Source organism: Acartia tonsa, chromosome 13, assembly GCF_053477335.1.
Source record: "Acartia tonsa isolate MP-2025a chromosome 13, ASM5347733v1, whole genome shotgun sequence".
NCBI lineage: Eukaryota > Metazoa > Arthropoda > Copepoda > Calanoida > Acartiidae > Acartia > Acartia tonsa.
In genome coordinates, this window is record NC_137272.1 from 30,054,052 (window position 1) to 30,071,293 (window position 17,242).

The window sequence follows — 17,242 nt, forward strand, 5'->3', positions numbered from 1 at the left end:
CGTTTTTGCTAGTATTTTTAAAGGAATCTTTTTTCTAAAATTATTTAAATGAATTTTTGAAGAGTATGTTGTGACTTACAAAGTTTTAATTAATTTTGAATATTCAAAATTAGACAAATAACAATATTGACCATAAGTAGCACAGCAAAACCAATTTATTAATAATTTTTCATATTTGTTGATAAAAATGTATTTTGTTACTTTTTAGGTTAGGTTAGATAGAGTAAAAGTTAAAGAGTCCCACAGAAATAGTTCTATTTAAGGATAGGAGTTTTAGCCCCCGCAAGCCGCGCCTCAGCCGCGCATAAGCCTCAGTTTTAAACCTGCTTGTGAGCAGAAAAAGAAATTTCAGAAAGAAGGATTGTCTGCTAAAGAGCAGTTTTATACATCCAGCTGAATTTTATAGTGATAGAATGAAGATTTCACTGAGGCTTACACGCGGCTTACGCGCGGCTTCCGAACCCTGGATTGAAGCTCTGAAACTATGGACGGTTTGGTCAACACCGCAAGGAGAAATGGAAATGGGAATAGGATGAGATGCAGAGAAAGACGGAACAATGGGCTGTTTATTACACAAGTCATCATGGTTTTATAATAACATTATCTTATTCTTTGGCTTAACAAATTTGGAGACTTTTAATGAATTTTGATTGGTTGGTTTCTTAAATTGAGTGTCCATACGTTTCAACCACTCATTGTGATTTACAGAAGGAATAATTTTGTGTATTAACATTTGGATATATGTACATCATAGAGTCGGCCATTGTCTTATACCTTTTTATCCCTGATAAAATGTATGTATGAGAAGGTTCTTGTATTTGAAGGGTATAATGAAATTTAGATATTTAAAAGAAACGGATTAATACCATGAAAGGAGAGACGGATAGACTAACATACGCAAATAATAGAGTAGCTGCGCTAATAGTTTTAAAAGCCAAGCTTTTATATAATTAGGGTCTGTCCGTCCGTCCGTAACAGTTAGCTCTGAATTTAAACAGGTTAGAATTGTCCTATCGATTTCAAAATTTGTATGCTGATTTCTATAACAGTTAGGTACGACTTAGAAATAGTAGCAACTCTATAATCGTTAACAGAAAGTCCGTACGTCCATTTAAAACACACCGATATTTTTAATTTTTTGACAACTAATTTTTGTATGTTATTATCCGATTCATCTGATTTTTTAGTACAGATTCCTATTCCAACAAGGTACTATGTTATAAGAGAAGCATCTCTAAAATCAAGTCCTAAAAATGTCAGTATGTCCTTAATCTTATGTTACGGATTATGTATTTAATCAGATTTGCAACAAATTTAATTATAATTTTGTATAGAATTAATAATAAGTTTATTCAGTTCTGACTCTCTACAAGAGTTAATGTTCGTTTACTCTTCCATTTAAGAGCTTTGCTTTTACGGATGTTGTCATCCTGTTTTTTAATGAAATACACTGAACCCGCATGTAAACAGTTCTTAGAAATAATGTAATGACATCTTATTAAATAGTGTAAGAACAACGAGGAGCATTAAATCCAAAGATTTAGTAAAAATAGTTATGAACTCACCCTCCCCCCTGACATTTAAAAAAATAAATTTAAATTAAGAGAGGTTTATTTACTATTGCTAAGAAAAACTTACCTGACCTGACCTTAAATAAAAATAAACACTAGAAAAACTCGCACATACCCTTATTATTAATTTATTTAAAAATAAGGAAGGTTCTATAAGGTTTTAACTTAAAATTGTTACTAAATTTGCCTCACAATGTGGTTTAGTGGTCTTTTCATATTTTCTTTCTTCATTTCATATTTTTAAGAAAACTATAACTATTGAATAAAATTATTCTTGTGAAATTACCAGGAATTTTATAGGATAAAACAATCAAGGATAAATTTATATAAAGCCCAGATGAAGATAATAAAAATTACACCTTCTGTAGATTTAGATCATCTGTTGAAAGGGTTTGACACTAATATTGTTAGACTAACCAATTAAACTTCAAAGAAAAGTCCTCAAAATTTTTGAGCCAACGAATAAGACTACGTGGTCATAAAACTTTGGACACCAGAGTAATTTACTGCACGATGCACCCTTCCTCACTGGTAATTATGAATATGCCCTTACCATGACCTTTGTTTGATAAACAACACAAAACAAACAATTATTACACATAAATTAACACATACACATACACATACACATACACACACACACACACACACTCACGCACACACACACACACACGCGCACACACACCGCCTGCACGCCTATTGAATGTTTAATAAGAATCCCACAGACAAAAGTAAAGTTTGATTACTTGAAAACAAAAGACAAAAGGAATTCTTCATAAAACTTTGTAGGAGCGTAGCTACTCTTGCAGTTAGTCTTGACAATTGTACGTCAATGGCTGGGAACACAGAATGAATTGATTTTGGACAATAAATTCCCCCCCCCCCCCAAAAAAAAAGTCTATAATTGGGTAGGGTTAAAATGAAATATACTTTAATAATTTTATTCTTACTATGGTAAGGATTAGTTTTTTGGTCTTTAAACTTATGAAACATTTTCTTAATCTCTAAGTATTTGTATATATATATGACTCATGTAAATGACTTTAATTGTTTCCGCTCAAAGTGCCGAAAGCTTCATCCTCTTTCTATAAAATTGAAAAGAGGTGGGGTGTTTGGGGGATCATCCTTTTTCTTCTTAAACCTGAACCCTTTGTTTTTTTTAAGACCCAATATAATCTAACATAACCGGACTAAAAGTAAAAAAAAACTATCGCCCAGCCCTTTTTTAAATTTTATTTCAAATTAGTAGGAGTGTGTTTTTGATCGACTGGGCACTTTCAGGGTCACAACTTATTATTTTTTAACTGCTTCGCTTCTTGATGATGAAGATGTCCTTGACATATATTGAAAACAAGGAAAACATAATACATAAGCCACAGCAGTGCTATGTCAATTAAAATTTAATTTTTAACTTTTTGTATATTTACCATTCGTTCCAATAATATTGTGGGATCCGCCGAGGATAAATGGCAGACACCGGAGTTCAATTAGATTACGGCAGTGTAACAGACGTGGACACCTTACTATAGAGAAGCTACGCTTCTCTAGCATTCACTAGATAATGATCAACATCTATTTCAGTTGTCACTTTATTGAAGGTTTAAAAGATACTAAAGCTATATACAACAAACAATAATTACATGGATAGGAATAAATAATCATAACATAAAAGCATCATAATACATATACAATGGTCAGTTTGGGCAATAATGATCCCCCATCCCTGAAAAGGGTGGGGGAGAATTAAGAATACAGTTAACCATAATAAACATGACAGATTCAATCATTAATTTTAAGCATAGGGAGGGGGTCGCTAGACCCCTTCCCCAGGACTCGGGGGAGGGCCATTGACCCTCCACCGAACCCTAGATCAGGGGTGCCATAGGCATGGCTCACGGTTGCCGAATACCACAACTCTCCCCTCGGAAGGCTGGGAGATGATTTCCTACCAGACTTCCGACAGTGGTTGAGGCCTTCGGTCCGCTCCTTAGGGCTAAGATATATATACAAACGATAATGATTCAATGGAATCCTAGTGGTGAGTGTCTTCTTAGGGTTGATGGGCTCCCAATGTGGGGTAGAAGGCAGAGGCTGGCTTGGGTTGGACCCGTTGGTCAGCGCCGGCAGGTATCAGGTTTGCTGGTGGCACAGTTGTTGCTGGAACGGTCAACAGTGGGGCCTGCTGGTTGTTGTTGGCAGCGGCTGGGGCGCTGGCTGCCAGGTTAATCGTCTGAGCAGCGGCCTGTCCTCCTGAGGGGCCGCGGGGTCGGCCAGAGGGCGGTCCTGGCCTACCTGGGCGGTCATGCCCGCTGTCAGTTGATTTCATAGCCACCATTTCCTCGGCTGCTTCCCTGCCGATGGGAATGGCATCCCAGTCCACTGAAAAGTCCCGGGACTTGGCATGGTTGAGCCTGGCTCTAGCCAGCGCTTTCCTATACAAAGCTGGATGGTACAGGAACACTTGTGATATCGCATTCAGGGCTGCCCGGACTCCTCCTTGTGCTGCTGCCAGGGAAATGATTGTTAGGTCCCCCAGCAGTTTGAGGATCAACAACAGCAAACACAGTATGGCCGCGCCATCTCCCCACTCGTGAATGGCTTGTCTAAATCCAGCCCAGACATCCAGGGCTGCCTCTCCTTCCTCCGCCAGTCGGTCAATGTTGTAGGACACTATCCCATGGTCTCCTGTGGCCGAACAGCTGCCTTGCTGAACGCAGGAGCCATAGGATAGGCCGGTCAGCATGGCACTCTTGTATGCTGGGAACGCCAGCAGTTGTTGCCAGTCGTTCAACTCAGCCTGCGAATACAAGCCACCTGAACTGAAGTCATCTAAGGGTTCTGTCAACAATTGCTTAGGCGTATCCAGCGGGGGTGGCCTTTTCTTGGGAGCGGGGGTTAACTCTATCCAGCCTTCCTCCGCGTGCACAGTCAGGGGGTAGGTGGAGGAGCAGGGAATCTTGGTGGCGTGTTCACTATATACCCGTGTCACAGCGTCTACAAAACCTGTGGGCTCTACTGGCACTTTGTCCCAACACTCCTTGTGTTCGCGGACAACGTATTTATGACGTTGGCAGGTCAGCTGCAGCAGGATGTCTCCCCTCAGTACCGAGAACGTGCTCCCCTGGACACGCACCGGGTGGGCCGGGTCTAGTTGCTGGAGCTTCCAGCAGTTGGCCGCTACTTCTTCTGCTGCGGTGCTTTTCATGCGCGTTTCCAGGGTAAACCCAATATAACCTGCATGTATTTGTGCTTGAAGGGGAACGTCAACATCCCTGGCCGACACTCTGGGCAGCGCAGCCGCGGCTGGGTCAGCTGCCACGAACAACGCTGGATGGTTTGTGGCATGGGCCTCGAAGTCGCAGTTCACAATCGAGGTGGGGTTGGTCATGTTGATGAAAAACTGGGCCTGATGGTCAACCAGATATGCATCCATCACCAGGCTGGGCTGGAGGCTGCGGATCAGCCTCAAGGGGCAATCTCTTCCCAGGTGGTCCCACACGTAGGTTGCTTCCCCAGTGATGCAGGACAGCTCAGAATGGGGACACTCTAGGGTCAGGTGGTCAGACTGGGACTCCACCCGTCCATCCTCCACCACATAGGTCTCCTCCTTGACCAGCAGCCGTCGCTCCTGGAGCACTAATTCGTTGCGGTATAGCTGGCCCTCGAAGTGGACGTCCTCCCCTTCACAACCCACCCCCTCGGGGCTGTTGACGAGGGCGCCCACCATATCGATGGTGAAGAACAGGGGATGGTTCAGCTGGAACGTCAGTGGCTGGGTCTTGCCTGGCAACGTGTAGACTCGGTTCCTGGCCAGGTCTCGGCACGCTTCTGGGTCTATCTTGGTTGGCCTCATGAGGGTGGGGACCGAGGTCACCTTGAGGTGACCCCATACTCCACACCTGAATGTCCACTGGGACACGGTGAGCTGACAACTGTACCCGGTGGTTTCCCTCACCTTGACTTGCTGCAGGACGTGTACTTCATGGCCCAGGGGCACCTCCTGGTGTAGGGGCTCCGTGTTACACATCTTTTCTTTATTGTAGGATGTGACATGGGTGGGGTTGGCACAGTCCCATCCCACCAGGACGTAGCTGGTTGTAGGCCACACGGCTGCCAGCAGGAGGCCCCACAGGACCATCCACCAATGGGAGAGGCTTCCAGGCAAGTCCTTATTTTCCCGAATTTCAATCTCCCCAGCCTCTGGTGCAGGGGGCACAGGCAAGGCTGGGTTTTTACAATATCTTGGATACAACACATTTAACAAATTCAACTTATCCTGATGTTGAGCAGCTGGGTTCCCCTGGCTGGCAGGGGGCTCTGGATGGCATGTAGCTGGGCTCTCCCTGCAGGCTGGTGGCGCTGGCTGACTGGGGGTGACGGGTGTCACCCCTTCCTCTGGGACCGCTGGCTCGTTCCAGGACTCAGGTCTCTCGGTGGCGGCGACGGTTGTCGCCCCAGACATCAGGTTGGAGGCTGGCTCGTTCCAGGATCCAGGTATCTCGGTGGCGGCGACGGTTGTCGCCCCAGGCACCAGGTGGGAGGCGCTGGATAGCACCCCCCCATCATCCCAGGTGGCGACGCCGGGTGGCGTCCCATACATCGATGCAGAGGCGCTGGCTAGCACCTCCTGCCTCTCTCGTTCGGCGGCTGCCAGGGCCTCCCCATACACCGTCTCAGGGACGCTGGGCAGCGCCCCTCCACTCTTGCTGGGTAGGCTCAGTCGGGCAGGTTCCATCATGTTGAGGCTAAAAGGCTGGGGCCTCAGCACCTCTGGCTCGGCTATGTTGTTGGATTGTATCAGCTCTGGCCCCAGATGGTTAAGACTGAAGCCTAGGCCAACCCGGTTGGGTTCAGCCGCGCCGCCCAGTACGTTGATCCTAGCTGGGACAGTCCCAAACTGCGGCATCCCATCGGCTCGGTCCGCAGCTCTGGGGGCGGCTGCTTGCTGTTGTGGTGCTGGGGGCGCGCTCCCTTCCATGTGGGCCACTCTGCTGGGCTTCCCTGGAGGGGCACCCTTATCGGCGGTGCGCCTGCGGCTGGCTACCTGGGCCCAGTCAGCTCTACAATCGGCCGCCGTGTGACCGTCATAGTGGCAACGCTCACACTTGGCAGAACGGTCACGGCGTGGCTGGGTGCGTCTCTCCTCTAGGCTAACTTCCACAGGCGTTGGGCAGTCTCGAGCTCGGTGGCCTCTCCCCTGGCAGCGGAAGCAGCGACCTGGGACCTTGTCATCTGGAGCGACCTTCCCCATCTGGTGGAGACCCGGAGCCAAGGAGCCAATCTCCATTGGCTCCGACTCGTCATATTGGGGCAACTGGATGCAAGCAGATCCAGTCAGCCCTTCGGTCGAGTCCACTAAGCACACACCTTCCTTCAGTTGCTTAGTAACCATGGTGACGGTAAACATGGCCTTACGAGTGTACTCAGGTACACTCGTAATTTCATGGTTCATCATGAGGCGTTTTACATTGGCGTTACGAATTCCACGATTTAATTCGTCCACCAACAACTCAAGATCCTCATGGTTGTAGGCGTCCCTATACAAGGCGCACTTAGTTGATATGTACGCTTGTATAGGTTCTGTCGAGTGTTGCTTGTAATCCCTAAACGCTTGTTTAAGCGTTTGGGATTCAAAAGCAGGGCGAAATAGCAATTCACACTCGGCCTTGACCTGTTCGTAGGTCAAGGCTTGGCCTGCCTCGCCAAACAGATGGGACGCCATTTCCGCCGCTTGCCCTACCAGTGACAGTAGGAGGGCGTTGCGGCGGTTGAGGGAATCATGAGGTGGCACGCGGTAAGCCGCCCATGACATCTCGAGTCTGCGGATATGTGCCGACCAGGATTGCTTGGGCGGCCCTCTATACTCCGGCAGATTGCTCAGCATCAGCTTGCGGTACTCGGCTGGGGCCGGCTGAGGGTCATCCTGGAGCCATCCTGGGGCTTGGTCACCTCCTGGGGCTTGCTGCTGGTCCATTGGGTCAACGGTTCAACGGCGGGCACAAAGTTATACAGTACTAAAATGAATGGTTTGTCACTTGAGGCTTTCTAGCCTAACAGCCAACACTGTTTGTATCACTAGGTTGGTAGTTTAGTTGCAAAGATATAACTTAGCTGTACTTATCACTAGTTAGGTGCTGAGGTTGTAGGGTAGGCTGGTAGGGGTAGATAGATGTTGAGGGTCTGAACTGCTGTCAGGAACTGATTGGGTTTTCCTTTATCACACTAGAGCTAGAAGGAGAGAAGCTTGTAATTCTTTATTTGCTAAAAATACCCCTGTTAAATGCTATGGAGTAGCTCCGCTCCGGTGTGTGTGTGTGTGCGTGAAATCTCCTGTCCTTGCAACGCGCGTCCGCACCGTCAAATCCGCGCACACGGGGAAAACGCGCTCTCACCCCTCAACTCGCTCTCTCATTGGTCCGCTTCGTCCGTTGAATTTATGATATTTTCCGCACTCTGTTGCGCTACCCGTGAATGGCGCTCTGTGTGTCCGATCGCTAGCCCCACACTACAGACGGACTTAGTCTAGTGTGGGTAGGAAGGGGGAAGCGCGTGAGGGGACGGGGGTAACTCCGTCCGTTTCCCCTATGAGGGAGGGAGGTAACTGTGTGCTGGTGTAATAGTGCCTTTTCTTCTTAATCCTAGGCTTATCTATTATATCACCCTGATTGTATTTGCCTTCAATGGAGAGGGGCTCCTCCCTTTCCCTTGGAATAAGGGGTGTATTGTTGTTGTGCTGTGGGCTTGAGATGTTTTGATTGTATATCAGGGTCTTTATTATATTACATCTAGCTTCTATTTTTGTCCTTATCACAATTGCATAACAGATTTGTTTACCAACTCTGTTCTATTTTTAGCTGTTATCACAATACACAATAAATCCAAGCCTGTTCTATTCTTAGATTTATCACAACACAACAATTTGTTTGCCAAGCTTTGCTCATAAATCTATTGTTTAGCCATCACACCAGGGTGGTAATCCCTGCAATGTAACATAATATCTGTTTTTCTAGATGGGTGGCTGCGTTGTAGCCTCTCAGGATACTTGGAGTTGACGTAGTTTTTCTCTGTTCTGGTGCACTACACTCGTATGTTAGCTCGCAGCTTGCAGCTATGTGGCATGTTTCAGCCTATCGGCGGCAGGGAATGTCCCGTCCTGCTAGCGCCGCTGATCCAAATCCGGCTGATGGCGGCAGGGAATGTCCCGTCCTGCTAGCGCCACTGGTTTGGATCCTGCTATTTCTTGCAGTAAAGTTGGCCTATTTCCAGCCGTTTACACTTATTTGGCTTGTTTCAGCCGGTCCGCAGGCCTGTTTCAGCCCTTTGAGCGCTCAATTCTCCGTTAGATATCAGCGCTGCTCGCGGTTATTCGTCAAATTTCGCTGTCTCGCTTCCACAACTGCCGGATGCAGAGTTAAACTTTGCTGTCCAGGGTGGGTAATTCAGGTTGCTTGCGTCAGTTTTGCCAGATTCACTGCTGGGAGTACCTTAGCCTCAGATGCGCGTCTGCTCTACACTTGTGGTTCGCCGTAATCTCACACAGCTGTCACCAAAGTTGTGGGATCCGCCGAGGATAAATGGCAGACACCGGAGTTCAATTAGATTACGGCAGTGTAACAGACGTGGACACCTTACTATAGAGAAGCTACGCTTCTCTAGCATTCACTAGATAATGATCAACATCTATTTCAGTTGTCACTTTATTGAAGGTTTAAAAGATACTAAAGCTATATACAACAAACAATAATTACATGGATAGGAATAAATAATCATAACATAAAAGCATCATAATACATATACAATGGTCAGTTTGGGCAATAATGATCCCCCATCCCTGAAAAGGGTGGGGGAGAATTAGGAATACAGTTAACCATAATAAACATGACAGATTCAATCATTAATTTTAAGCATAGGGAGGGGGTCGCTAGACCCCTTCCCCAGGACTCGGGGGAGGGCCATTGACCCTCCACCGAACCCTAGATCAGGGGTGCCATAGGCATGGCTCACGGTTGCCGAATACCACAATATGGTTTTCTGCATTTAAATAATAAATTTTTTATAAAATAATATCTAACTAAAGGTAAAAATGGTTGAACTAATAGAGCTTGATCTTTTTCCATGCTCTTATCCGCGGATAACTGTAAATAATATTTTACCATAAATATTAATTTTTGCATCTTTTACATCATCGGCTGCGCCCCTAGCATCTAGGGGGTTTGTGTTCGAAGGGGTAGAGCGGGGATAGAAAGATAGCTTATATTAATTTAAAGACTTAAATCTGAACACAAAATAGCCCAAAACCATCATAGGACCTATGTAAAGCTTACCTAAAACCCTAATAAAAACAAATACAAGTTAATTGTAAAGAATCTGCACTGTTTAAGAGATTTTTTATCCCTATTGAGCCAATTTTACTATTCCCTTGTGGCAGATAAGCAGTCTACTTGTCAGGGAGGGAGGGGACAAAGAAATGTATAATAAGAGATATAAGTTTTCCGGAATTTTAATGTAGGGAGTAGATTTGAAATCTGCATCAAATTTTAAGGATTTTTCATAAAATTCGTTTTTTGTATAATTCTTTATCTAAAAGCGGAAATACAAATTAAATTAATTAATTTTGGCATCTGTGATTGGTGGATTTAAAAAATCTGCGCTCTGATTGGATGTCGTACATCATTCAACCAATTAGAGCGCAGGTAGTTTAAAATCCACCTATCCTATTGGTCAAAATTAATTAACTTAAAATGTATTTTCGCTTTTAGATAAAGAATTTTACAAAAAACGAATTTTATAAAAAATCCTTAAAATTTGATGCAGATTTCAAATCTACTCCCTACATTAAAATTCCGGAAAACTTATATCTCTTAATGTATAATACACTTGTACCCAAAGTTTTGTAAACATGTGCTCTCTATTCGTTTGCTTAAACTTTGGGTACTGTTTTGATTAAATATTTCTTTAATGGTACTAACTTGCAGTGTCTACACCTTTCAACCAATAATTTTAATATACAGAAGACGTAATTTTCTTTCATAATCACAATCAGAGGTGAATTCTTAAAAAAAATTTTTGGCTCACTGCCTCACTAAATTAGTGAGGCAAAGAGTGTTTAGTCAGGCAAAAAGTTTTTAAGAATTCACCTCTGATTGTGATTATGAAAGAAATTTACTTCTTTTGTATATTAGAATTATTGGTTGAAAGGTGTAGACACTGCTATGCTGTACCATCCAATTAATATCTAATAATAGTAGCCAACGTTTTTAGTCTATTGTATTATTCCTTAAGATCTCTGGTTTGTAGTACGTTTAAAAAGATTATAAAAAATCTCATAAAAAATCGTGTAAAATACTTTTAAAATATAGTAACCTTCGTGTCCACATTTAACACAGGAATAATATTGGAATAACTATTTCAATTCTAGCAGTTAGTATCAATAAATCACTAAAAAAAAAGCGGGGGACTACCTTTATCCTCCCTCTCTTTTTAATAGTTAACAGCCATCAAAGAAAAATTTTTTTTTTTTGTGGGGGAGGGTTATTTTTTCATTCATTGTTTATAATTTATACATTAACCCTTTTACCAACCCCCCTCCCCCTTTCACCCTACATTGGAAGGGGTCCAAACCACAGTTTCCATTTAGAGGATGGTGTTAAAAAGTTAAAAAGTGAAACTAACTCTACTTGGTCTAAATTTTCTGTAACTAGGTTATTTCTTATTTTGGTAACATATAAATATAAACATTAAATATTTATATAAAGCTTGGAAATTTTAAGTGTCTTTTTTGTAGGTGGAATAAATTATCTGAAAAGACTATGTTTTGTTTTGGTAGATTATTCATTTACAAATTCAACTTGAAACAATAATGATTATTATAAAAAGTTTTATAATCATGTTTAATTTAATTTTAACTTCAATTGGTTTACGTAATTAACGCATCAATAAATTGAATTTTAAAATATAATAGACTTAAACCATCCCGGCAGAAGCTTTCCTGAAATAGAGGACTCAATCGGTCCATTGTGGTTAGCGAGATCTTAACGGAAAAACAAAAAACCTTACTCCTTAATATAATATTGCATATGATTATTTATTATGGATTTATTGTTCATCCATTAAAAATCTTTTAAAACATAAATTTATCTTCTTAAACTTTACTCTACTTTTGATTGATATGAAAAAAATAACCATATAAAGCTATTCTATAATTCACTTTTCAGTCCGTCCATCTGTCCGTAATTTCATGAAGAAACTTTATATTCCCGACTGCTCCTTAAGATACAGGACTGATTTTTTGTGTGGAGAATCCAAGGGGTCTAAGGAGATAAGACAATGGCCGATACATTGATGTATATCCCAATAATGATACAAAAGTTACCTGTTCTACTGATTAAAATTAGTTTTTGAAACGTTTAAAGACTCAAATTAATGAAACAACCAATAACAGTTCACTGAAGTCCCTAAAGGCTAACAAATAAGAAAACACTATTAAAAACTTTGTTGACTAGTGTAATAAACAGCCCATTGTCCACTCCTCCTCTGGAAGATGCCCCTTACAAAAAGGTCATTTGGTGCATTTAGTCCGACGTCGGTCTGTCTTTCATTGTCAAACGGCATACTTTTTTTTTACTATATATAAATATTTCGAAATTTTCTTTTATTTATTACATCCTTTCTTTTATGTGACCATTAAAGTATCTGCTATATAACTCTCTGCCTGTTTAATTACTTTTTGTGCTTTGCTATTTTTAGATGTTGTCTTCCTTGTTCGTATTAATCATACATTTAATTAAACGTTGGGTTTCATATTTATGTCATAATGAAATATATCTATCCAAAAATTTGCAGAGATCTTAAGGGATGTAACCATGGACGATTAATTCTAAATAGATTAGAAATGAACCTTCTGTATCAAAATTATTGGTGGATAAGTTTGAACACTATCAGTTTGAACCAACCAATCACATTCAATAAGTTTTAGAGCCAGATAATGGTTTTTCTCGTATTCATTCGAATCCGGTGGATAGGAACCGGTTCTCATCCATACGAAAAAACATTCTATATCCCGGAAAGCGGTTTATAATACGATGAAAGAAATAACTATTATAAAACTTTGTGTACAAGTGCAATTCCCAGCCCATTGTCCCCTCCCCCCTCCTGAGAATATGTAACAAAAGGAATGAACTAACATTTACACACAATTTTTAATTCATGGTAAAGATATGGCACCAGTAGAATAACTATTATGCCTTCAGTATGTGAAACTAGCGGCCTTGCCCCTAGCCTCTAAGGGCTTTGCCCCAAGAGGTTTTATCAAAGTACTTTTTCGTGCTTAGATTTTAAAGAAAATAAATTTTTTTTTTTTTTTGAGCGGGGAAGTATTTTTCATTTTTTTGGGGGGGAGGGGGGTTTAGGGGTGTCCCACCCCCCAAGAAAATAGGTAAAAACTTTCCCGGGACCTTTAAGAAGCTACCCTGTAAAGGAGAACCCGATCAGTTCAGCGGTTAGCGAGATCCTTCGCTACAAACAAACAGACAGACAAACAAACAGACAGGCATCGTTCTACTTTTTATCATAGATAATGGCAATAGCATTATTTGCAGGGATCTAAAGGAATAAGACAATGGTCAAAAAATTTATGTCCATCCCAAATGATGACACACAAAATTACCACTTGAAACCTTTGAACACTCAGCTTAATAAACCAACATATCAAAATTCAATAAAAGTTATTTTGCCAACGAATAAGAAAACGTTATTGAAAAACTTTGGGGACTAGTGTAAAAAACAGCCAATTGTCCCCTCTTTCTCTGGATATTTTATAGTTGAGCTAATTTAACATTGTTCTCCTTTACAATGTATCTTCTTAAAGGTCCTGTGAATGTTTGTAACTATTTACAGGAAAGGTACAACCACTCCCTCAAAAAATCACCCTTTGAAATAAATTACCTTTTTCCCACAAAAAGTTAAAGTAAAAAAAATTTGGAGGGGGGTTCAACTTACCACGTTCCCACCTCAAGTGCCCTTAGAGGCCTCTCGGTGCATAGCCACTAGTATAAAATAAACTACAAGCGGCTGATTGCCTATTTCTTGAGACAGGTAGGCATCAGTTTAAAACCTAGAACCATCCAAAATCTAAAATGAATTAAAATAACCTTAAACATACCCGAAACTATTAATCTTTTTTGACTATTTAAATTTTTAGTTCTAAATAAAATTTGTAAAATAAATAATTCGATATACACCTAATAATTAAAACCAAACAAAATGATAAATTTGTGTGCAACATTCTATAAGCTCTCAAACCGTATTATAGTCGTGTTAATCAGCTAAATATTATTAATTCTTTACAAGTTCATAATATAACCTAAACTACAAAGTAGAACGATGTCTGTCTGTCTGTCCGTCTGTCTGAAGATTAACATTTCAGTAACCGCTGAATCGATTGGGTTCCAACTCTTCAGAAAATATACCTACTGATCCTGGAGTGGATTTAGGCTATTTTCTTGGGAAGTGGGACACCTCAAACCCCCCAAAAACCAAAGAATCCCCCCCCCCCAATTTTATTCCCTTTTATTTTCGGGGCCTAATCTTTTATATGTACCTTAGTATTTTCCAAAGCCCCTAGATGCTAAGGGCGAAGCCGATAGTTATATTATAAAGATATGGACTTTTTGGTAATAAATAAAGAGTTGCTACGCATTCCAAATTATTAATTAATAAAACCTATAGGATAATTCTAACGTTCCTAAATTACCGAAAAGTGCTAACCGTTACGAAATACTGTTATTATAAAAAAAGCTTCGCTTGCAATAGGACAACTGCAAAATTGAAACATTTTGTTATTGAAAGTTTGAAATTCCTAAAGTATATAAAAAGATGACTAAAAAAGATCAAAATCCCCTTCAAATTGTAAAAATATTTTGCTCATTTTCTCGTTACATTGTATTAACATGTAAAACCTTGTCTGTTTAATTCCATTATGTGAAAACAAACCTATGTAAACATGGTTTACAATTAGACAACAAATTTGGGTTCTAGGACAGGTTTACACACAGAATATTTTAGTAAATTACATTGTAGTTATAGTTAGATAACTTTAGAAGTTGGATAATTGAGATGGGACAATGGGCTATTTATTACAATAGTCCTCAAAGTTTTATGATAACGTTTTTTTATTCGTTGGCTAAACAACTTTGGGTACTTTAGTGAATTTTGATTGCTTGGAATATTAAGTTGAGTGTTCAAACGTTTATCTAATTTAAACTACAGAAGGTGCAACTTTGTGTATTATCATTGGGGATGTAAATCAATTGATTGGCCATTGTCTTATCCCTTTAGATCTCTGAGTAGGAATAGAATATCTAATAAACAGGGATCTCAAGGGATAAGACAATAGACGATTAATCAACTTAATTCCAAATAATAACAATCTTACTCCTTCTGTAGATAAAAATGATTGGTTAAAAAGTGTTGACACTTCTAGTTGTAAATTGTTGTAAACAATGTTTAATGAAAGCAATATTCCAATACGTGTATAAACTTTTGGGTTAGATTTACAGTAAAATGTCCCATCCTCTCTAACATAACATAACACGGTATGAAAATATTTAATTTATGTTAAATGCTACGTTTAAGTCAAACTGTTATTAATTAGAATTAAACTATACATTTTTTATAGAGAGTTCTAAACAGAGAGAAAGGGGACAGTGGAATGTTTAATGTTTAAGTCCCCAAAGTTTTATAATAACATTTTCTTATTCGTTGCTTAACAAATTTGGAGACTTTGGTAAATTTTGATTGGCTGATTGCTAAAGTTGAGTTTTCAAACGTTTTAACCACTATTTAACAGTAAGGGTGATTTTGTGTATCTTCATTGGGATATACATCAATCTATCGGCCATTGTCTGTTCCCTTTAGATCCCTAGTTATGTAATATCATTTGGAGGTCTAAACTATATTTTATTATTCCCAATCGTCCTAAAATCTAGTCGTGATCGAAAAATCTTAAACAGATGGAAAAATTATCAGATACCTATTTGTCAAAATTATTGCTATCCGTTATTGACGCTGAGGTACAATTGTATTATAGAAGTATCATAGAGAAGATTCGCTATTAAAAATTAACTTTTTCTTCTATGTTTAAAATTCTAAAGTTCTCCAAGTTCTAGGGAAAAACTTCAGGTTTATTGTTAACTAACGAATACTAAATTGTCTACTTATGAAGACAGAAAAAGAAAACGAAAATTTATTTGTTTTCAAACCAATTTTATCATATTTATCTATCTATCTATAGTTCACATAGAATGTATAACAAAAGATTATTTATAAAACATCATGCATAATAGCAATCTTCAGTTAAAATCATTAGTTAAAAGTGCCAAAAACAATAGCATATTCAAAGTTTTGAAATAAAATTTTGAGTATTATCTATCTACCTACTTATATATCTATCTATCTATCTATCTATCTACCTATGTACCTATCTACCTATGTACCTATCTACCTATGTACCTATCTACCTATGTATCTATGTACCTATGTACCTATCTACCTATCTAGCTAACTACCTATCTACCTATCTACCTATCTACCTATCTACCTATCTACCTATCTACCTATCCACCTATCTACCTATATTTCTATCTACCTATCTATCTATCTATCTATTTATCTATCTATCTATCTATCTATCTATCTATCTATCTATCTATCTATCTATCTATCTATCTATCTATCTATCTATCTAGGCCATGGACCCCAGACGGGCAGGTGCGTGGCTAGTGATAGAATGAAGAATGTAACAGTGTGTGAGATATCTTCCTGGTGTCCTGTAGAGGATGATAGACTACTCCTGGGCAAAGAAAGGTAAGAAATAATATTTCCAGTATCGCTTCGAAACTGATTAATATCCGCTGGATTATAACCGGTTCTGAGACAAAAATGTTTCAAACAGCTTGATGGGTTGTGATTATTAAGGGTCGCTTTCTTTGAAACCTTGAGTAGTAGTTATCAACTTTATAAGCAGGTATGCTATAGACAAAGCCACATACATACCAATTGCATAAGAAGAAAGTACAATATTTTTTTATAGTTCAACTTTGCTTGTTAGAATAAACTTGAGATAATTGAACCTAATTAAACATTTTACAGCCCATAAAAGCTAGACTCTACGTTGAGTAGTAGCGTAGCTAATCTATAAGTAGGGTTCATACGTATGTAAGACCGATCATTTAGTATAGCTGTCCTAAAATGGAGAAGTCAATCGGGTAATTGAATCAAAAACCTTTATACTTTATCCACAAAAAAAGGTTTATAAAAAATGGAAGGTTTATACCTATTTTGTGGAGGGCAACACCTCTCTCCCTATAAAATGACCCCTAGGAAAAATTTCACCACCACCATTTAAAAAAAAATATTGAAAATATGGGGGTTAATTACCTTCCCCCTCCTTAAAATAACAGTAAAATGCCTCTAGGGGCGTAGAATGTTATTGCTGCGCTACAAATGGATAGAATAGACTTTGTTTTATACTCTTTAATAATTTCATATGAAAGCAATTTAAGACTCAATAAATGTCATTTATGATAGCAGTATATAGATGCTTGAAATAGCTCTTCTGAATATAAACTATTATTAGTTACTAGCGGTTTCGCCTCTAGTCTCTAGGGGCTTTG

The 17,242-nt window shown here is 39.9% G+C and overlaps 1 protein-coding gene across 3 annotated transcripts in view; it reads left to right on the forward strand.

The window, feature by feature from the left end:
• LOC145335104 (P2X purinoceptor 4-like) overlaps positions 1-17,242 on the forward strand; it is a 129,775-nt gene that overhangs the window by 42,840 nt on the left and 69,693 nt on the right. For all 3 annotated transcript variants that reach the window (XM_080180822.1, XM_080180824.1, XM_080180823.1), the window contains one exon: positions 16,316-16,433. In XM_080180822.1, the coding sequence (XP_080036948.1) occupies positions 16,316-16,433 (118 nt within the window). The remainder of the gene's footprint in view (positions 1-16,315; positions 16,434-17,242) is intronic.